We start from the raw sequence: 21,687 nt of genomic DNA, 5'->3' as shown, positions 1-21,687 counted from the left end.
GCGAAACACGTTTGCCGAACTGTTGACAGATTCGGCAAACATTGATTTTTCATTGCGGTAAATAAAAGCTCTCATACAAATTACGCGATGTTCATACTTCCGCGTCATGTGTCAGAGTTCAGTAATAGTGTGGAGCCGACAGAAGAAATGGCATCGGGTAGAACAGCTTGGAAAGTAGTAGAAAAAAAGAGTTATTAAACGTAAAAGTTTATTGTGTTGTAAATTGTATTTTAAAATGTATTGGCAGCCTTTAAAAATTTTACTAACCAATAGGTACTTAGCTAATTTTAATCAAATTTCATTCTATGGATAAATTGAATTTATATTTTTGTGTGTAGGTCACATAGATTAACAAAAAATGGTTCAAAGAGGATAGAAATTGTGGAAAGTAAAACCATGAACTTTATTGAATATTTTATATTTTATGTAATATTGGTTACATTCAGTGTAATTTTACTGAAAAAAGTTTAAAATACTTAACTACGTACTTCTGAGTTTATGCAATAATCTCATATTCTCCTGACAATAATAAAACAAACAATAAATCAACAAAAAACTTACATACTTACCTCTTATTCCAAACTCGAAAACTTATCTTATTTAAAGATAAATTCTCAATCTAAATCGTAATCATAAAAAAAATTATGATTACATAGATTGAGTAATTTTTTACCAAGCACCAGCCTCTATTTGTAGAGTTACTTCAGTCGAATCATTCATCGCCACTAAAATGCATGTAAAATGTCACTTCCCCCTTTAGTTATATGGTTCCATCGTTCTGCTAAAAGATGATCACATACCTAACTTCTAAATCACAGTAGGGAAACGGCAAAAACGGAACCCTTATAGATTCGTCATGTCAGTCTGTCCGTCCGTCCGTATGTCACAGCCACTTTTTTCCGAAACTATAAGAACTATTACTGTTACCCCCCTATAACTTCTAAAATAAGAGAATGATAAAACTAAAAAATATATGATGTACATTAATATGTAAACTTCCACTGAAAATTGGTTTGAAGGAGATCTAGTAAGTAGCTTTTTTTATACGTCATAAATCGTAAACCGCAATTTACCTTTCATTCAATCTACGCAAATATAAAAATAAACAAAAATCGATCAACAAGAACTTTTATGTTGTTACTTGCGGCTACGGAACCCTTCATGGGCGAGTCCGGCTCGCACTTAGCCGGTTTTTTTAAAAGTAAAATGTCAATTGACACCTATCTGTTATACTTGCTATCTGAAATTAACTTCATAAAAAAATCAAAACTTAGCATTTTACAGAAACAGAAAACATTATTACTTGTAAAAAAACAACACAAAAAATAACGTTTAAAACCAAATACACGCTGCAACGATATCAAATAAATCATACAAAAAAATATATAAGTACTAACAAAACAACATTTTCATGCTGGTTTCAAGGTATCTTATCCACTGCATAAGAGACGTTTATAAATGTCGATAGCTGGCCAACTAATCATCATTCTATTTGGTTTTCAATTATGTTTACTCCCAGGTTACATGCATAATATACAAACATACAATCAATACATCGAAACTGGGTTTTACCATTATATACTTTTTCCTACGATTCAGATATTGGCGACAACAGCTAAAACTTGAGAGTGAAAATCACACGTAATTTAAATAAATTATGTGGAATTCTCTACTTCTTCCATCTTTTCCTTAGGACTGTCTGTTGCATGTGATGGCACTTTTAGTCTTTGGTCCAATCTGTGAAAAAAGTATATATTTTTAGTAATTGGTTAGTAATAAATGACTCTATGAGCTTTTCTAAAACCCGGGAATTTATTTTAAAATATCCCTAAAAATATCTCTGTACAATACTAGCAGCGCCCCGGGGTTACGCCCCCGTGGGAACTTCGGGATAAAAAGTACCCTATATGTTATTCCTGGTTAAAGAGTTAACACATACATCCTCACAAACGGACACGAATTTTTAACAATTTTTATTTTGCCATTGCAATAACAAATAGAATGGTCTAGACTGGTTAACACCCAGTGTTGCTGCCAACCAAGAGAGAGTGCTCTCATATATTTTCATCTTTTGATAGTCTGAAGTACCTATATCCAAAACTTTTAATAAAAAATCACTTTTACATTAGTTGATTCTGCTTCTGGTTTTCAGTAATTTCCTTCATATCCTGTTTCACAACTTCTTCGGCATCCATTGCGTCGTCTTTGTTGTTCCCGGAACTGTCTGTGTTACTCTAAATTAGCAGAAAAATATAAATTAAAGCGCTATCTAGCCAGGGCCACTATTACATTTTATCAATTTCTTTCTTTGTCATAAGTCTTTGTAAAATTATTATTTTTGACTATGTGTAACTATGATGTAAACTTTGATAAAAAATATTATACGCAACAAAAATACTAAAAACAACGTGTACGTTCTTTACGTGTCGATGGCAAATATATTCTTGCCAGAATCGAGCCACTTCGATGTCTTCATCGGAAGCTGCCATCAAGTCATCAGGCTGACTTGATTGTACAAGTGTTTGGACACTTGGGACAGGCGCGGAGATGAGCCATTGATTGTAGGGGGAAGCCACAATCGCACATGTTTTGAGACTGGTCAAGCATAAACCTAGCCAGATTGTCTTTGCACCGGCCCACTGGAGTGCGCAGTCTGTTTAGGAACTTCCAAGTTGGCCAGGCGGAAGTTCCTCTCGCAAGGCAACGAAATCGGGTACTTTGTGGTGTCTCTCCCATGACTCGAGTCTGGCGGAATATATATAATTACTATTATTTGTCAAATTGAACAACAAAAAATACATACTATATTTGAACTATAATCGTTTATATCCATTTGACCTTTGGACCGTCTATTCCTCCTTTTTGCATACTTTATTTCAAAATTCTGGATAAAAGTTGCCTGATCCACATATTGCTTTGGCTTTTCTAGCATATAATTCGGGTTTACAGTAATATCTAGAAAAAAAACAATAATATATTAAAAAAATGCATTTTCTTTTTGTAATTTTTAGGACAAAAACAAAACAGAAAGTAATTAAATAGGCTATTCTCTATCAAGTCAAATCAGATGCTTTTTCTAATGTCAAAAACAACATTTTATATGGAGATTTTATGACAGTAATGTATTGTGACAATCGTAATTCAACTTTTCTTGTTTGATTATTTAAATACCTCCATACATTTTATGTTTTACCAAGTCGAATAGCAAATTCACATCACTTCAAATCACTTCACTCAGCAAATTTTTACAGTAGGTATAATACAAAATCGCCCTCCGAACATTCATTCTCGAACACACAAAATTCCTAAGGGTAATCTTTTTTTTATTATAATAGACAAATTGTCGTAATTACCTGATCCTAATACTTCTGGCACCATGAAAGGATACAGCCAACCCACTAATGGTGTTTCCCCTGATATATAATGTGCTCTTTTGTGGTAAAACAACAATCCATCCAAGGCCGGAATGAAGTTTCTGAATGGTGGGTAGGTCATCATGAAACTATAAAACAAAAATAAGATTACTCTTGACGACGCAGTGGTAAAGTTCTTGCCTCTGAACCGAGAGGTCCCGGGTTCGATCCCCGGTCAGGTCATGATGGAAAATGATCTTTCTCCAATTGGTCCAGGTCTTGGATGTTTATCTATATATGTATTGGTTATAAAAAATAGTATCGTTGAGTTAGTATCCCATAAAACAAGTCTAGAACTAACTTTGGGGCTAGCACAATCTGTGTGATTTGTCCTAATATATTTATTTATATTTAATTTCAAAACAACACCAATCAATAGTCTGAACACATAAGATTACATGATTTGTATTATTATATATGTAGAAAAAAATATATTAAATACTTACTTATTCAGAGATTCTGGTGTACAGAGTATCATTGGCAACAAGTTAAATTTTATTTTGTTTAATTTACTTAGAAAATTTAGTTGTGGCAAATCTGAAAATTGTGATTTAAGCCAAAAGTGTCGGAATTCAGTCTGAAAAAAAAAATCTCTGTTACAATTCCTGTTGCTCCTCAACTCATTGTGATGTGGCCTATAATAACATAGTACATATGGAAAAAATAGTACAAAACATGGATTCACTATAGTGGATCTCAAAAGTATTGAAAATGCAAATAATATATTATAATCAAAATCAGAGCATTCATTAAGATATTAGACCTTCACAGACAATTTTCCATGTCATGTTCTAAACTAAATAACATAGCAAATCTACAAATTACAAGCATTTCGTAACTAATTATAGTTAATAGTAACTATAATAACTTACTTCACAATCTGTCATAGGTTGGTTATTCCATGCTAGAAGGTCCAAGACATGAAGTGTTTGATGCTGCGAATCATAGAAGCAATCTATCACAGTGCAAGATGCTCGTTTGCTAGCTGGGTTACCACCAGGTAAAGCAGTTCGAAATTGTGTTACAAATCTACCACATTTGGTGTATAACTTAGTTATACCCTGAAATAATATTGAAAAATGAAACAGTTAATATATTTAAAAAATGTGCTCATAAAACTAAGTCTGATCTTTCATAGGCATGATCTATCACTTTCTCTCTCATCCTCATGTGTTCGAGGTATCACTTTGAGATGTGAAACTCTGAAGTCCAGGTCTACCAATGTTCAAACTTTTTTAACTTGTTACTTGGCCTTGTTAGAAATGCTTTTGACGCCTATCAGCTCTTAAGGCTTTTTATTTATTAATCAGCCCATACAAAATATAGGGTGATGGCACCAAGAGGTATAATATAAACTTTGCATAATAATAGAATTCAAAAATACTAACATCTTTTGCAACCACCAGTACCCTTTTTCCCTTTGGACATGGTGTTATGTACCAATTATCATAAAAATCTTCGGGTTTCTCTATTATCCATTCTGAGAGCATCAGAACTTCAAAATATGAAGGGCTTGTATTAAATCCAGCAACATATATATTTGGAGTATAGTTAACCTGCAATTAATCATTATTGGTATAACCGAAATGGGCAAACAGGAGTCAGATTAATGATTATGGATTATTTTCAATTGACTACATAGCCATGATTTATTTTTCAATGTATACTTTATAAAGTAGAATATATTCACTAGAGATTCAAACCAATTTGGTTAGGTGTCGCAAACCTTTTCACTTTTTCTTTTATGAGTTATATAGAACTGAGAGGTTGCAAGTGATTACTTGTAATAAATTGTAAGTTATATGATTGCAAGTAATCAGATTTGATTACTTGCAGTCATATACTATCAAAGTTGATTAAATACAATTATACAGCCAATACCTACAAATGAATCAAGACAGTCATCTTGTCTTGCATCAAATAAATCTGCAGTTGTGTCCAAAATATTAATACTATAATAATTATTAACAAAATAAATATAATGCTAAAATAAACATATTTTAGTTTTATTTTTAACTATGACCTAGATCATAGTTAATAATAATTTTTTATGTATATACCTTGTGTGAAATAAATCATTAATATTTAAGTGTTACAATGTATAATCCCTCTGCAACATGTTGAAGTCACTGATGTAAGAGCACTTGCACTTAAAATGTCAAATTGAACAATGTAACTTACCCTCGATTGTGTTTTGAAAATATCTCTATCTTCATTTCTTTGTACGATTTCAAAAATTCCTCTAAATTTGTCAAGCTTGTTTTGACGATCACTGCAAAAAATCATGTACAATGAAATATATATATTTATTTTCTTTGTGCCCAATTGAAGAAATCAGTTTCAACCAATTGATCTATCAAAACACAGCCAAATCCCTAGAAACATGAAATTTTGCAAATGAGTGCTTCATGTGAGTGAGTACTCAGGATATGTGAGGTAGAAAAGGGGATGGATGGTGTCAAATTTCCTAATTTTTGAAGATACAAGAAATTTGCCCATATGTTTGTATTAAGTAAAAAATAAACCTTTTTCAAACCGTGTTGTCCAACCCAAAAGACCTAATTGTCAAAACAAGTTCTGAACGAATAATTACTGAACTCACTGCTTTTGGATTTCGAGAAGCTCCTTACGTCTTTCCTCCTGGTTCCCAAGTCTTCCCCAGTTTTTATAAAGATCTTGAAAATTCGTTTTTTCGGCGGGTTCATCGCTTACGAACGTTGCTTGCAACTTTTCCAAAACTTCTTCCATTTCCAAATTCATACCAGTCCGTGAAGATAATACAATAAATGTTAAGTTTACTGTCCGAATCAAGTAAAATATTCCTGCAAGATAAATAATAACGCGTACCAAACTCTCCTGGGTTTCGGAGATTAATTTATGTTGAACACTATAAGACTAATGTTTAGATTGAACTCACGATTTGTAGATCACAACCAACACTACACTAAAGCGAAACAAACTAAAATGAAGGCGCTTTTGAAACAAAAATACGTAGCGTTTTGAAGTGAAACCTTGAGTTTCCCAAAACGAATGATCGTGTTATTTTGTTTGATTTGATTGATTGATTTAATTCGCAATTTTGTTCGCGATATGTATTATTTTTCCTTCTATGACAATTGACTTGACAGTGACAGTTAATGCAACGATCATTAATGTCAATGATCGTGTCATTGACAGTTCGTTTAAAGCAAACTGTTCACGACATGCAGCCATAGGTAGGGTATCTGTATGTATTACAGGAGCCAGCACAGCAAATTTTTTAAGAGTATTTAATTCATTATTTTTATGCAATATGTACATATATTGCTATCTATTTCATCTGTGGTCCTACTTCTCTTTCTGTACTGCAAGGTACAAAGACGGCAGACCAATTATGATAAAAGATTTTCAGCCAACTTTCCGGTTCAATGTTACTAGTTAATTTAATACAAAATGACAGTATGAGTCGGGCAAGGGTTGAGGGACAAAAGATGGCAGCGTTGCATTTGGGGCTGTAAGGCCACAGAGCCGGGAGTAAGTGTAAAATATATACCTGTAAATTTTAATTAATATCTCATGTCAACCCTCCCTGAGAATGCTATTGTTTCCTATCAGCAGCCAAAATTATGTGTCCCTTAGTCGCCTCGTACGACATCCACGGGAGTATATGAAGTGTTATCTTGCGACGAGTATATAAGTACTAGCATAAAATTAGTACCTACCTATCTAATCATCCTTCAATATACGTACGGCCAAACCCTGCAGCGCGGCTACACCTTGGTGTAGCCAACTAAAACTAACAACTACTTCGGAGGGCCGAAGTGCGGCTACACCTAGCTTTAGCCTGCTAGACCGTTGTGTAATCGCTCTTCGGGGTTTAGCCGTAACATACATGTCCAGAAAAAATGACAATTGACAAATTAAAATACTCAGAATTTTAGAGTGACCATGGAATTATTAAATATGTACTCCGTGTAGTATACTAATTCCATGAGCGTGACTGATTTGACTTTAGTATTTTCTTTGTTAATAACTTACTACTTAACTGCACTCCCGTGGGAATTTCGAAATAAAAAGTACCCTACTATGTGTTATTCCAGGTTATATTGTACTCGTGTACCAAACTTCTTAACAATCCGTGTAATAGATTTTGCATAAAAGACTAATAAACATACATACAGTGCATTTTTATTATTTAGAAATGTCTCTTGGATGCCGAAATAATTATTTAAAAATAATACTATATTATCAATATGTATACCTAATATTTTACTTACGAATGAAATATGCGCCTATGAAATATTTACATAATTATTATTAAAAGTAGTCCTCCAGTCGCGTTTGTCTGTGTGACGCGTAAAACTCAAAATCTATCGGACGGATTTTTATACGGTTTTCAACAATAGGAGATTCCTCTCCTATTGGTGATCTCCTATGGTTATCCCACTGGACGGATTAAAAAAAAGCCTTCTAAACCTTCCGGTTTAGATGTATATTTATTTACTTTGGTTACTGGGGTATTATGTAATCTGTGTTTTGGTTTTACCAGAGCGAAGTCTATATGTACGCATGAATGCATGCTGGTAATCAATAAAATAAAAACCAGTATTTACTTAACCTTTGCAATACAAACAATTTTCAAACTTACCGCCTATAAATGCGGTAAATTTATATAATTCAATTTATAGGCCGATACTATCTAAAAGACAACACATAAAAAATATGATTTTTTTTAATTTAAAAAAACACCTATGTGATCGATCTAAAAATAGTTTTTATTTCATGCTTTTTAAGATGAATTATTTTAGTATTGCCACATTAGAATTCTTACAAATTATCTGGGCGAAATCGTGTGCAATCAGATTTAGTGTAAACGTAGTAATATTAAATCAAAGTATGTAAGGGTGTTTTTGACATACCTAGTTATTTATGGATTTTTGTGGCGCGTTGTAATAGTATTCCAGAAATAATCATTCAAAAATGTGAAGGTGTGTGGAAAATAACATTCAGTCATTTGGCAACATTTATGACAGGTTACGAGTTTTGCCGAACGTTTGCTATTGGAATCCGAAAATAGCCGAAGCATGATTAGGTCACGTGGTACTTTTGGAGTCTTCGTGGCGTAGCTTGTTCAGCTGCTCGTCGAAGCGGCTGTCTGACGGTCGCCTCTCAGCGAGACAGCGTACGATGTAGCGGCCATTTTTGTTCTTAGTTCATAATAGCGTGCGCATTTTTAATGTATTTAGAAGGATATTTAGGAAATTTTCACGATGACTATAATAGTCTTTTTAATAGATACATCAGCTTCCATGAATCAAAGAGCTTATTTGGGCGGACGCCCAACGTTGCTCGATGTAGCCAAGGGCGCTGTGGAAACGTTCGTAAAGGTACGTGCAGTGTCATCGACTCGTCAACCGCCTCGTTTTTGTGATCGATTTGTTTATCGCGTGTGTTGAACTGATAACATTTTTTTCCTAGGTTCGTCAACGTTCTCCCGAAAGTCGAGGCGACAGATATATGCTTCTAACTTTCGAAGAGCCACCCGCGAACATCAAGGTTAGTATATCAGTGTGAACACGTTAGTAAGATTTTCTTTATTTATTTAAGTTTAGAACAGTAGATCCATGCCGGTCCCATGTTGACCACCTGTGAAACACTGTAATCTGCATCCAGGACATTTACATACTTTGATTTGTACGAAATTTACTGAAATAGCACGACGTAAACAGGACGAAGCGCCGCTGTAGCTGCCTTCACGATAGCGCTCGCAACGTCGCGACTGCGCTCTCGTCGCGTTCTCATTGGCCACGCCGACACATACTAGCATAATGACGCTTTGGGGGGGAAATTTGAACATTACGCACGCATAATGTTGCATCTATGGTTGATTCCTTCTAATATGTCTCTAATAATGTTTCAATGTTTCATTTCATGTTTAGAATGAGACATTCAGTGCGTACTAATATAATAATAGTCCTAATGTTATTTATTTGCATATTAGTTGGAATATAACCAGTAAAATAGCACAAAATCTACTTACCTCTTTGAATGACTTTGCTACTAGGTATCTGGAAAATGATAAGGCAAAACAAATTACCTAGGTACTGTTCAAGTTCACACACACTATTTTATGGAATTATATCTTAGAATAGATTTTATGATACTACTATGTAGGGCTACTGCTTAACCCATAGCTCTATCTACTAATAAAAATCCCATGGAAACAAGCATAACTCCAAGGTGTAATTTACCATTATAATTAGTCTTTATTACTAAAATATATGGAATGTTGGTCCAGCATCTGTGCTTTACAAATTAAATAAATTTTATGTTCCAGGCGGGATGGAAAGAAAACTTGGCAACATTTATAAATGAATTAAAGAATTTACAATGCCTTGGGCTAACTACAATGGGTGCAGCCCTGAAACATGCCTTCGATGTTCTGAATATAAACCGGATGCAGACAGGCATAGACACCTATGGACAAGGAAGGTGTCCATTCTACTTGGAACCATCTGTCATTGTTGTTATTACTGATGGAGGAAAACTATCAAGTAATGCTGGCATACAGGAAGAAGTAAGTAAATGTTTCCAAAATGAAATTATTTTTTAACAAGATTTTATTTTACTTGCACTTACAATGTATGTAACTATGTTAGGAATTAAAGATTGTGCTAAAATTTTCTATAATGCTTAGTTTAGATTCAAAAACGACATTTTTGTTACAAAGTAACATTTTATTTTGTTATTTCTATTAGTTGAAATACTAGACATGTTTTAAATTATTTAGTATCTCCCTTTCATTTTGGGTTTCCTTGTTCACTATAAAAAAAATTAAAAGGCACACATTTACACTCTAGCAAAAGCTGTGCAAGTTCCTACAAATAATAATGTGACCTGCTTAAATTGAAACTATCAATGTGTATACTTTCCCATATCTTATCTTGTAAGTTGCTTTATGGAATTAATTGTTACTTTATTTAAAAATATAAATTGGTTAACTACAACCAATATACAGTAGAACTCGCTTAAATATGATTTGTTTTTATTGATAGCATGTGTTACTAAATATTTTCAGTTTAATTTGCCGATGAACTGCCCTATACCTGGGTCTGAATTGACCAGAGAACCGTTTCGTTGGGACCAAAGACTCTTCTCATTGGTATTGCGTCTCGCTGGCACCCCTGCTGTCGAGAGAGATACGGGCCTCGTTCCATCTGATTCTTCTCCTATCGACGCCATGTGCGAAGTTACTGGAGGTAAGAACACTATTTACTTAGGCTAAAAGATATTGACGCAGACCGAAACGCAGCAAAGATTAGGAACAGCATAACAATAACCTTGAAAATTTTTACATATTTGTCAGTGAATTTCCTAATGGCTGACGTCAACCCTATTTCGGAATGCAATAATACATTTCTAAGGTAAGTCTTATCCAAAATTCCCACATCTCAATCTTTAGTTTTTACATTTGTAATGCTTTACGTTTAGTTTTAAATTTGTACAAAATGAATTGCAGGTCGTTCTTATTGCATCACATCCCACCGTATGCTGATGCAGTGCATCGACAGTTTGGTCCAGAAGGTGCAAAGCGGGGTCGTCATCAATTTCGAGAAGATTGGCCCCGACCCGCCTCCCGTCGACGGCGGAGCCAACCGCGACGGGGCCGACTCCACAGATGATATAACCCATGAGTCGGACAAGGATGTCGATGGAGACGGGGAGAGGAATGGGGTATGTCGTCTTATCAGTATTTCCTATTTCAATTCATACTAATATTATACATATATGCAATATATACATATACTGTCTATGCGTTTTTATAGGTTACAAGCTTTACGACTACATTTCAATAAGACTAGATAGACAAATAAACTCCAGTCAAATGGATATATCATTTCTAAAAAACAACCGCCCATGTTCTTGTATATGTTCAGGAAGATTGTCTTCCCTATCTTCCCTATCTGTTTGACCCATTTAAATCTCTGTTATAAGATCTATTTAAATGTTAATAAATCCACCAATGCATGTAACAATATTTTCCAAACCTTTCCTATTTATTACAATAGTCATATGCAAGTAGATAAAACCTGTTTCAATGTTTGAATAGTTTCTTAGAATGGCGCCCAAGTTCGGTGACAACGTAAGAAATAATCGTTTAAACATTTTATGACCGGCCGTCTTCCTGACATCAATCCATCTATCAAATAAAAGGCTCATTATTGAATAGATAGCTTGTTTAGACTTTTATGAAGTCAAGTTGTATAACGATACAATGTCCGCAGCGTTGGAACGGCGGCAGCTACCAGGCGGGCGCGGCGGGCGCGGCGGGCGCGGCGAGTGCGCCGGCCGCGTGGCACTCGTGCCGGCGCCTCATCTACGTGCCGCGCACGGTCGCGCAGAAGGGCTTCGCCGTCGGCTTCTGGCCCATTCCGGAGTCTTTCCGCCCCGACCCCAATGCGCCCACGCTTGTGAGTTCGCTTTATTGTTTAACTTGCTGCGCCCCTGTGTGTTGTTGCAGGTTATGTTATACCCGTGCCAAATTTAATAACAAGCGGTCCAGTAGATTTTGCGTGAAAGGGTAATCAACATGCATCCTTACGAACTTTCGCATTAGTATGACGGTGGTTTGTAAAACATTGCTTGATCGCTGTCTTCTTTATCGAGTGTGTTATTGCCAGATTTGCTTTCAGATTTTATTCAAGTCCCCTATTAGGCAATCTGACCACACTCATACGTTTTAGACTCCATTTCATACGGTCGTCGGCATTCCTAGTTGACACACCATTCTTTTGATTTTCTGTCTCCAGTGCCTTTGCCTGTAATTGATAAAATTTTTTGTTCATCTTTGATTGATGAGTTATTGTTTGCGAGGAGACTGAAAGAAGAAAATTCTGAATTTTAGACAAACTAGCTAATAAGCTAAAGAAATAAAATTCAGAGGACAGTCAAAGTCCTATATTTTTAATGACTTACAATACAGCATAGAAATTCTATCACCTTGAAATGTTTATGATGATTCCAAATTGCTTTTTCAGTGATACGTTTTTATTGTATAAATTAGATAAGAACAAATTATAGTATTGATTTTTACAGAGTGTACATTTTATAGGTCAAAGATGTAATAATTACTGCTGTTAGAATTCATTGAAAAACCATTAAAACTCATAGACACGCATATTTATTTTATTTCGTAACTGTATTTTATATGCCTAACTCATGTTTTTATAAGTATACAATAAATATATAAAACTAATTTGTATTCTGAAAATTCAATTTTGTTTTAAAATTTGATTGACTTTAAATATAATAATAAGTTTATCATTGACACAAGTTCAATGTAAAATTTTAACATTTATTTTATGTGTTTCATGGTCATTATGATTACAGTATTTATTCTAGTTTTTCTTAAGCTCAATAAACATTATTATTTAACATGTTGTTAAGACTGCTCAAAAATGCAGCACGTTAGGAATGTTTGCATATTGATTATTTGCAAGAAAGCAGCCACCGTCTTACTACGTTTGAGAGGCAGTAGCAACAGCATTCTAAGAATGATATTCAAGCATCTTGGCTGCCCCATTTTAAGGCATTGAATGGTGAAGGTTGTTTGTGTATTTGTATTTTATTTTGTCACTAACATTGTTACTAACAATTATGGATTTATGGCAAAATAAACAATTTTATTATTATTAATTGTTATCTACAGCCTCCTCGTTCAGCGCACCCAGTGGTAAAGTTCACATGTCTCAGCCACGAGCCGATGGTGATCGACAACCTTCCATTCGACAAGTATGAGCTGGAGCCCAGCCCATTGACACAGTTCATTTTAGCCAGGAAACAGCCCACTATCTGCTGGCAGGTTAGTTTTACAATCTTCATTTTGTAATAAACTGATAAGTGGTATCACTTAATTATTTTTAGTAGTCTTCTCGCCCATCACCACATTTCCCCGTTTGCGTTCGGGGCTATGACACAGTAAAGTATGATGTGATGTGTCTTAGACTTCATTAAAAAAGAACATTACATTTTTAAGATTCGGCTGTGTTTTTACAACGGCCGCCTGCCTGACGTCAACCCTCCTTGGGAATGCTATTGTTGCCTATCAGCTGCCTAGGCTAAGTATCCCTTAGTCGCCATAAATGATATCCACAATAGAACATGGAATGGCCCTATTCTAGGGCGGAACGACACATAATACCGATATAATGTCACATCTTTATATTGCCTTAGATAGAGCTAAGAAAACCATATTAAGCCGGATTGTAGACTTATGAATTGGATATTGATAGAAGCTCTGAGACAGTGACAAGTTGCTAGCCCTAATCCCCTAAAAGAAGAATCTCAAATTTTGTAATCTGCGTGTGAAGATAAGCCGTTGGCACCCTTCTTTGCACCCACACCATTATAGAAGTGAAAAATTATGATTTTCATATTATTACTCTGTGACGTCAACATATTCTGTAATTCCAGGTTTTCGTTGCTAACAGCGGTTGCAAAAACAACGAAGTGAGCCATCCGTTCGGCTACCTGAAGGCGTCGACTAACCTGAGCTGTGTGAATCTGTTTGTTTTGCCTTACAACTACCCTGTATTGCTGCCGTTACTTGACGAGTTGTTCAAACTTCACCGCTGCAAGCCAACGCCTGAATGGAAGCAGGCCTTTCAACAGTATTTAGATCGGATGCCTTCGTATTATGTCGCTGTAAGTTTTGTTTCTTTCTCCTGAGCGTGTTGCTGGTTTGTATTTACTTTTAACCTTAATCTTTCACACGTCTACCGCTACGCCCTCTCCTGGCCCGATATCGTTCATAATAAAGTAAGCTTTAAATCTTCCACTGTAGTAATATTTTACATTGACAACACATTAATGAACTGTTTGCTGTCAGTTCTCTTCAATTAGTATAGAAAGGACATGTGTTATGAATTTTGCTGTGATGTCTCGAGGTCTCGTGAAAAATAAACATTTGAATTTGGCTTGAACATTCCCGGGAGAATTTCGAATGGTCCTGGTCTACTACGAGAACCACATGACGCTGTGAAACTCATTTAGATATCATTGCTTTTGATATTTTAATATCAAATCTGAGTTGATTTATATTGTATACTATCCAATGTATTTTTTATTTCAGCCTCTTCGAAGAGCTCTAACGAAAATGGGCGCGTCTTCGCCTCTCCTGCAAAGTTTGATCCCGGATACTCAAGATAATTCTCTCAGCTTCTCTGTCCTTAACTATTTGAAAAGACTGAAAAACCAAGCCAAGATCGAGTTTGAAAAACTGTGCACGGATGTCATCAACAAAGCTTCCAGTAGTAATAATCAGAAGGTAAGTTTCTTTTAAATAACAATTTTTATTTGTCAAATAATTCAAAGCTATTATACAACTGGTAATGACAATAAACCTCACGCAGTTAAAAATATAACGTCATTACGTTAACTTAATTTTTTTACTGGCCTTTGACCACTTCAGTCGAAAAGGACACCCTAAATCCTTCATATTTTTTTATTTATCACACAAAAAATCCAGTTTATGTACATCAATACAGTACGCGGAATTTTTGTCGCAATCGATGTCACCAAACTATTTTATATTTAGAAATTAAAGGTACTTTAAAATTATTGGAATACCGAATGAATTGTAATATTTTTCAAATCTATTTTTTATCGAGGCTTCAGTTGCTTAGTATATGCCAGCCTCAAATTGTATAAAAAAATGAAAATGGTAATATTTCCAGCTGGCAGAAAGCGTGCGCGTAATGCCGCGTTCGCCGCTAAAGAAGGACCTGACCACACACCCGTACCTGCAGGACAAGTTCTCCGCGCTCCGGGACCAGCTCAACGAGTTCGGGGGCTTCGTGGTGGGCCTCTCGCGGGGCCGACACAAGGCCCAGGCCCACACTTACAGAAACCCGTTTGATATCCAGCGGAGGGATCTGTTGGACCAGGTAAATTTGTTTATATATTTTATATATTTTGTGCTGTTGTTAGTGCATCAGTCAACTAAATAGCCGGGTGCATCCGGGCTCACAAAATATGAAAGACGCGATACGTATTTTATTTCCCAAAAGCAACCTCTCCGAAATATTCAGTCTTCTCACGATTGTTTTGCGTCTAGGCGTTCAGTTCTCACGATTGTTTTGCGTCTAGGCGTTCGAAATTCGACTGTATGTAACAAGTAAATAGGTTGGTCGGTGTCTGTGCTAAGGCTATATATAAATAGTACTTGAAAATATGTATAAAAGACAAGCCGCTGGAAAACGAGGGAACTTGAGACGGGAGATAAAAAAATAGGCAAAGTTAAAGAATTATTTTTCAGGTGGTCCGAATGCGCGCGAACTTCCTGCAACCTTCGCTGGCTCACACCAGGCTGGTTGACGAGGACAGTGTACATTCAATGCCGGTGGCGCAGATGGGTAACTACCAAGAGTACCTCAAGCGCATGACGCCGCAGCTGCGAGAGATCGAGTCCCAGCCCGTGCGACAGCATATGTTCGGCAATCCCTTCAAGATTGACAAGGTAATACAATCCGTTTTAAAGTCTGTTAAATGTTCTTATCTACAATTTTGCTTTGTATAAACTAGTTGCTGATGCCTTCTTTTAAGCACTAATATGCTTATTTTATAGACTCTTTTTTTTTGATATATGATTGAAGTTATATTTTAGTATACACAAATAGTTCAATCAAAATGGCCTTAGCTTACCATCTGTCTTTATGTCATCGTGATTATCGTGGTAGTTGTGGTAGGTTAGATTTCCGCGGATCGGACATCTGTGGAAGACTAGTGTCGTGGTGTATATTTATGAAAAAAATAAAATAAAAAAAAAACAATAATAAAACATAGGATTTCTCTTTCTATATTCACAACATTTTGAATACTTTTCAATTCGCGCTAGTTAGTGTTTTTGTCGTAGTTAGTGTTTTGTTTTGTGTGTTTGTGTATAAATTCACACATAACATTGTTGTTGCAGCGGATGATGGTAGACGAGGCGGACGTGGACCCGGTGGGCGCGGTGCGGGGCGCAGGCGGCGGCGGGGGCGCCAAGCGCGGCGCCGAGTGCCCCCGCGCCGCGCCCCCCAAGCGGAAGGCAGGGCCGCTGCCCCACCACGTGCGCGCCAGGAGGTGCACGCCTAATTTTTTTATTACAAGCTTTTATTAATTTTGATATATGTATGTCATCAAAAAAATCAAAGCTCGAACGGGAATTAATCGAGTTCCGAACTTTTATATTTCATTATTTAGTAAAATTTAACTTTTAGCTTAAGTTTCCTTTTAAAATCTGAATATACATACAATATATAACATCTATTTGTACAATGTTTCATTTCAAAAGCCAGTGAAATGAAACATTGTACAAATAGATGTTATGTATGAAACGATCGTGTGACCTTACACGTTCTGCCAGGAGTATGGCATGTCCTGTATATTCCAATGACTACTACTTACATAATGACGTTTGCAGGCCGTCGTCGCCGTCAGTGTCGCCCCCGCCCCCCGCGCCGCCGCCGCCGCCGCAGCCTCCGCAGCCGGCGCCGGCCGCCCCGCGCTCGCCCGCGCCCCTCGACCTGCCCGAGGGGCGCCCGCCAGAGGTACGTGCCAGATAGTATTGTCTTTCAAAATCTGTGATTTTCTGGTCATATAATTTTTTCAATATCCACTCCAGGCCACGTAAAAAACTCTGTGATAAATGGATATAAATGTTATTATTGTATGCATGTCAGCGACTGTAGCACCGTGTCTGCGCGACTAGGTTCCGCGCATTCTACATTGAAACCAAATCATTTAAGAATACTATATTTAGTTTTTAAGCTACATGTAATGAAATTCTTTCACTTGAACCTACCAGAAATCATAACTTTGTCTTTCTGATAAATTTCTGGTAAATTTTCATAATAAATTTCCAATTTACAAGGTCATTAGCTAACATTTTTACTTATAGTTTTTCTTTAGAAAAGTATATTTTGCAAATTCTAGGAGCCCCCTATAGTGGACACAGGAGGGCCGCCGCCGCCGCCGCCGCCGCTGGCCGCGCCGCCTAATTTACCACCTGTTATCAAGCCCTTCCTCAATGGCGGTTAGTTATTAAAAGCTTTTATTTTCATACATAATCATTTTATTTATCGAGAATAGGGATTACGTTTTGAAGTCTGTGTTAGGGTTTGATTACATTTTAATTTATATTGTAAACTAGGAAAAAATTTCAAGATGATTGGTTGATTAGATTGACCATGAAAAGGTAACAAACAAACTTACTTTCACATTTATAATATTAGTTAATTAAGAATATAATTAACTAATATTATAAATGTGAAAGTAAGTTTAAAAACTTTGATGATATCTGAAATGACGAATGAGATGAAAACAATCAGGATTCGAGCGGGAATTTTCAAGAACATATTACCATGTGGATTGCATTAAAATTTTCCTTTCTTCTTTTTTTATTCTGGCCTCGGGCTTCGCGGCTTCACAGCCCCGAACCCAACCGGTTATATGTGGACACGATGATCGTGGAATAAATTGCAATAATAAATGTGCAAATTCCAGACGCGTACACAACGATGGGCAGCAAGATGGCGCGGTCGCCGTCGCCGCCGCCCGAGGACTCGCAGGAGCTTCAGATCAACGCCATCCTGCAGGGCATCGCCGCCGAGAACAACCGCGGCCGCCCCAGGAAGCCCAAGAAACGAAAGGTATATATAGCCTGCTTGCCAACTTGCTACGAATTATCATATATTTATTGTCAGCTCCACGTTGTTGGCGAACTCGGACACATGCCTACGCGAATGCGTGTACATTGCGTAGTTAGTATTAATGCTTTTATTTACTCCAATTTAAAACAAGCAATGTATATCGAATCCGCCAAAGTTTAGCAAATTGTTCGACGAATGAGTGGAGCCGGCATATCATCGCTCAATCGCAGTGTACGATAACTGTCATTGGTTGGTGTATAGATTATTTTTAAATGTTCAACTAGTTACAAATAAATTTAACCTGGTGGAACAGTGGGATTTACCAGCAATCTATCTTGTTACATAATTTTATGGTCTGACAATTAGAGATGTCGACGACCGTGCGAAGTGGAGACGCAAAAGTAGAAAAGCGGAGCCTGGACTCCGACGCGTAACGGCTAAGGGAGCTACCGTTGAAACGTTCAGATGAAAAAGAGATTGTTGTATATTTTTAATTATTTACCAATGTATGAGTGTGTATATGAAATATATGTAACAATTGTCAGCTGGACAAGCCGCAGCTGCCGCAGCTGCCGCAGCCGCCGCAGCCGCCGCCGTCGCGCAAGGAGCTGGCGGACATCAAGCGACACAACATGGACGTGCGCGCGGAGGTGTTCCGCGCCGTGCGCCGCCCCGGCAGAGGTCTCATATTTATCGCATCTTTACTAGCTTCATACCGCAATGCTGTCCCACGTTATTATTTAAAATACTTGTAGCGCCATTTACTTTGAGGCGCCGTTGATTATTTACTTTTTGAGCAAATCCTGCGGGAATCGAGCTACAATAATACAACTTATATTTTTTGGACCTTATTAGTTTTGATCTTTCAACTTTGTCACATTTCTAACTAGCATTAATATATCTTTCACATATCATTAACATTTAATTCGAATCTTGATTTGATCTTCAAAAGAACTTGTGTTTGCAAATAATTCGTTAAACTCTCATGTAATGTTATTATAATTGTACGTAATAGTACGCCTTATTGCCACAACATTCGACTCATAATCCCTTACATTACATTATTTCCCAATAAGAACCTATTCGCAATTTCTTATTTTCAGATTTCACGAAACTCTTCGAACATTTAAAACAGTTGAAAGGCAGTGTAGATAATAAGAAAGAAGTGATACGTGAAGTGATTAACGAGTCGTTAAGGTTTAAAAGGAAACCTTTGGCCAAGTTGTTGGAGGATTTTCTGGCCGGTCTCGAGAAAAATGGAAACAGTGCCTCGGTGAAGAGAATCAACAACTCGTTGTACATCAACACAAACAACCACAGCTAGTGCCACGCCTCCCTCGCAGACACAAGAGTTATTCTTGTTATGCGGAAAGAGAGGAACAATTCTGGTGTGTGGCGAATCAAATAACTTTCCGTGGTCTTCATATTGAAGCAACAGATTTTTTATTTGATTTCCGTAATCTCCTTTTTCAATGTTCTGTATATGTCATATTTACCCCCGATTTTGCTGTTAATAACCGATTGAATAATAAATTGTAATTAAAGCATATCCTGAATTTGTATTACGACAAATGTCCGCAATAAATTAATTATGGGAATACTAAAGCCAGTTTTGTGAAGTAGAAGTGAACTATTGTTTCCGGTGATGCAGTATTGTTATATGAATTCCTGTGCAGTATATATATTTTTAATTTTACATACTTTAAATTTGATTTATCCCTAGGCCGACATATACTTAATCGTTCTTATTATTGGCAATTACCGGGACCAAAGTCATAACCTGATTTCACATGAAATATTATGGAAATCAACATTTCGACGGTAAAGTGCCAATATCTCCTGAAAATTATTAAAATTCATGAAAATTATCGGATAATAGACAAAAGTTACTTTAAAAAGTAAGGCGTATTTACTTAAAGAGATATTGGCATTAGTCATCGATTTATTTCAGATGACGTGAGTCCCTTGGAGACTACAGTCAACCCTAGCTAGTCTTGCTTTATAATTTGTAAAAAAAAAACGAAATTAATTGAAATTTAAAAACAACTGCCAGAATTAAGTTTACTGTTTCACGAGCAAACGTACATTCTAAAAATACATGGTTTGATATACACACATGACACTTGCTCCAAATATTACCGCACTAATGTTTTAGTCAAAGATTGACCTCACACTGTCTAAGTGTTGAAGAAGCGTGTGTGCTTACGCATTCCCTGAAATCGTAACGAATTCGGTGTGCACGGGCTTTTACATACACGTCTCAATATCGCGCGACGCACCTCTGTAACGACAAACATTTTTCCCCGCATGTGTTTTCGTAATGTTTCGTTTATACCATGATAATATGTTCCTTTTCGGGCAATTGGGTAAAAAAAATTGGATTTGTTTCCAAATAAGATGAATCATTCCATATGAATTAAAAATAAATTTTCTGGCTTAGGGGCAGAGATTAATACCAACTTAATTTTTATAAATAAATTTATTAATGTATATAAGCAATATTGAATGTGTACGAAGTGTCTTTACAAAATGTCCGCGTGTTCCCAGCATTGTAAATACCCACTGTAAATATAGATTGTATTTTTACTGGTGATCAGTAGAATATGTTTACCTAGATATAACCTTTACGTTGGATTACATGATGTATGGAGTTTATGTATGATTAACGAAACAAGAAAATGTTCATACACATAATATTTTTAGGATTTAGAGTTCACGTAAGCTTTGTATTTTTTTATAAAACACATTTACAATTTTTTTTGATTGGTTAAGGAATTTCGCAATCTGTAATTAGCAATGCCATGGCATATGGTATATGGTACAAAAAGGTACCTGAAAGTGTGATGTACTATATTTATATTAGTTTAGGTAAATATATTCTATTTATTTCGGTCACTGAATATTACCAATGAAAGTGAATTTCTAGGGTGCTTTTAGCATCACTCAAGACGTTTGTTAGTATGGCCATACTTTCAGAGTATGCCATTGTTTGATTATATGGGATATTACCTATATGAAATGTTTATGTTTCTTGTTGATGTCGCTACAAGTGTTAATGTTTGTTATTTAATTCAGACAGAATCAGGTTCTGTTCTGAATGTTAGTCTGGCCAGATTAACAGACGGACGGTCAATTGTAAAGTGTATTATATCTTTTTCTAAGTAAATTATAGTCCTTATTGGATTTTTAAACTGTGTTTTATTGTTGATACCATAAAAAACCAATAAAAAAATTCCAAGGGTCAACCCTTCGAAGATTTCTTCCGAAAATGTATTCAAATCAATTTTCGGTAGGTAAGTATTTATAGTTTACACCTCACACAACCTCGTTTTTCGTCAGGGGTGAAGAAGCGATGTCTGGTATTTACTCTTGAGTTGAAGCATTCGGGGCGTAATTTAACTAAGTTCGTCAAACAATAACGGTATTTGGGGCGTTTGCAGACCGCCTGGGAGTAGAAAGACTGAATAGCCTGCAACAACATAGATAGTGTAAAACGAGAAATTGGATGCGCCGGCTGGGCTCGGTAGGTACCCGCGATAGATTCTATTAGGAATGTGGACTGCTGTTTGTCATAAGAAATTAGAGCCCCGATCCATTTCTATATT

General features: G+C 36.2%; 2 protein-coding genes across 2 annotated transcripts; one reads left to right on the top strand and one right to left on the bottom strand.

Moving 5' to 3' along the window:
• Window positions 1-402: 402 nt before the first annotated feature.
• Snup (Snurportin) lies at window positions 403-6,507 on the bottom strand. Its single transcript, XM_053760926.2, has 10 exons — window positions 6,331-6,507; window positions 6,016-6,235; window positions 5,595-5,685; window positions 4,802-4,969; window positions 4,286-4,474; window positions 3,860-3,990; window positions 3,354-3,502; window positions 2,804-2,955; window positions 2,125-2,234; window positions 403-1,737 (listed from the first exon to the last, which is right to left on the bottom strand). Exons 2-10 carry the CDS (start codon window positions 6,171-6,173, stop codon window positions 1,656-1,658), a joined length of 1,230 nt encoding a protein of 409 aa, XP_053616901.1. The 5' UTR covers window positions 6,174-6,235; window positions 6,331-6,507; the 3' UTR covers window positions 403-1,655.
• A 2,002-nt stretch (window positions 6,508-8,509) lies between these two features.
• Window positions 8,510-21,273, top strand: IntS6 (Integrator 6). Its single transcript, XM_053759331.2, has 17 exons — window positions 8,510-8,779; window positions 8,871-8,948; window positions 9,730-9,969; window positions 10,471-10,651; window positions 10,912-11,126; window positions 11,678-11,863; window positions 13,102-13,254; window positions 13,866-14,096; window positions 14,524-14,718; window positions 15,128-15,337; window positions 15,709-15,909; window positions 16,363-16,514; window positions 16,855-16,981; window positions 17,367-17,466; window positions 17,937-18,082; window positions 18,628-18,763; window positions 19,186-21,273. Exons 1-17 carry the CDS (start codon window positions 8,663-8,665, stop codon window positions 19,404-19,406), a joined length of 2,889 nt encoding a protein of 962 aa, XP_053615306.1. The 5' UTR covers window positions 8,510-8,662; the 3' UTR covers window positions 19,407-21,273.
• The last annotated feature ends 414 nt before the right edge of the window (window positions 21,274-21,687 follow it).

This window comes from Plodia interpunctella, chromosome 2, assembly GCF_027563975.2.
Source record: "Plodia interpunctella isolate USDA-ARS_2022_Savannah chromosome 2, ilPloInte3.2, whole genome shotgun sequence".
Classification (NCBI taxonomy): domain Eukaryota; kingdom Metazoa; phylum Arthropoda; class Insecta; order Lepidoptera; family Pyralidae; genus Plodia; species Plodia interpunctella.
This window is presented reverse-complemented; position numbering and strand designations above follow the sequence as displayed.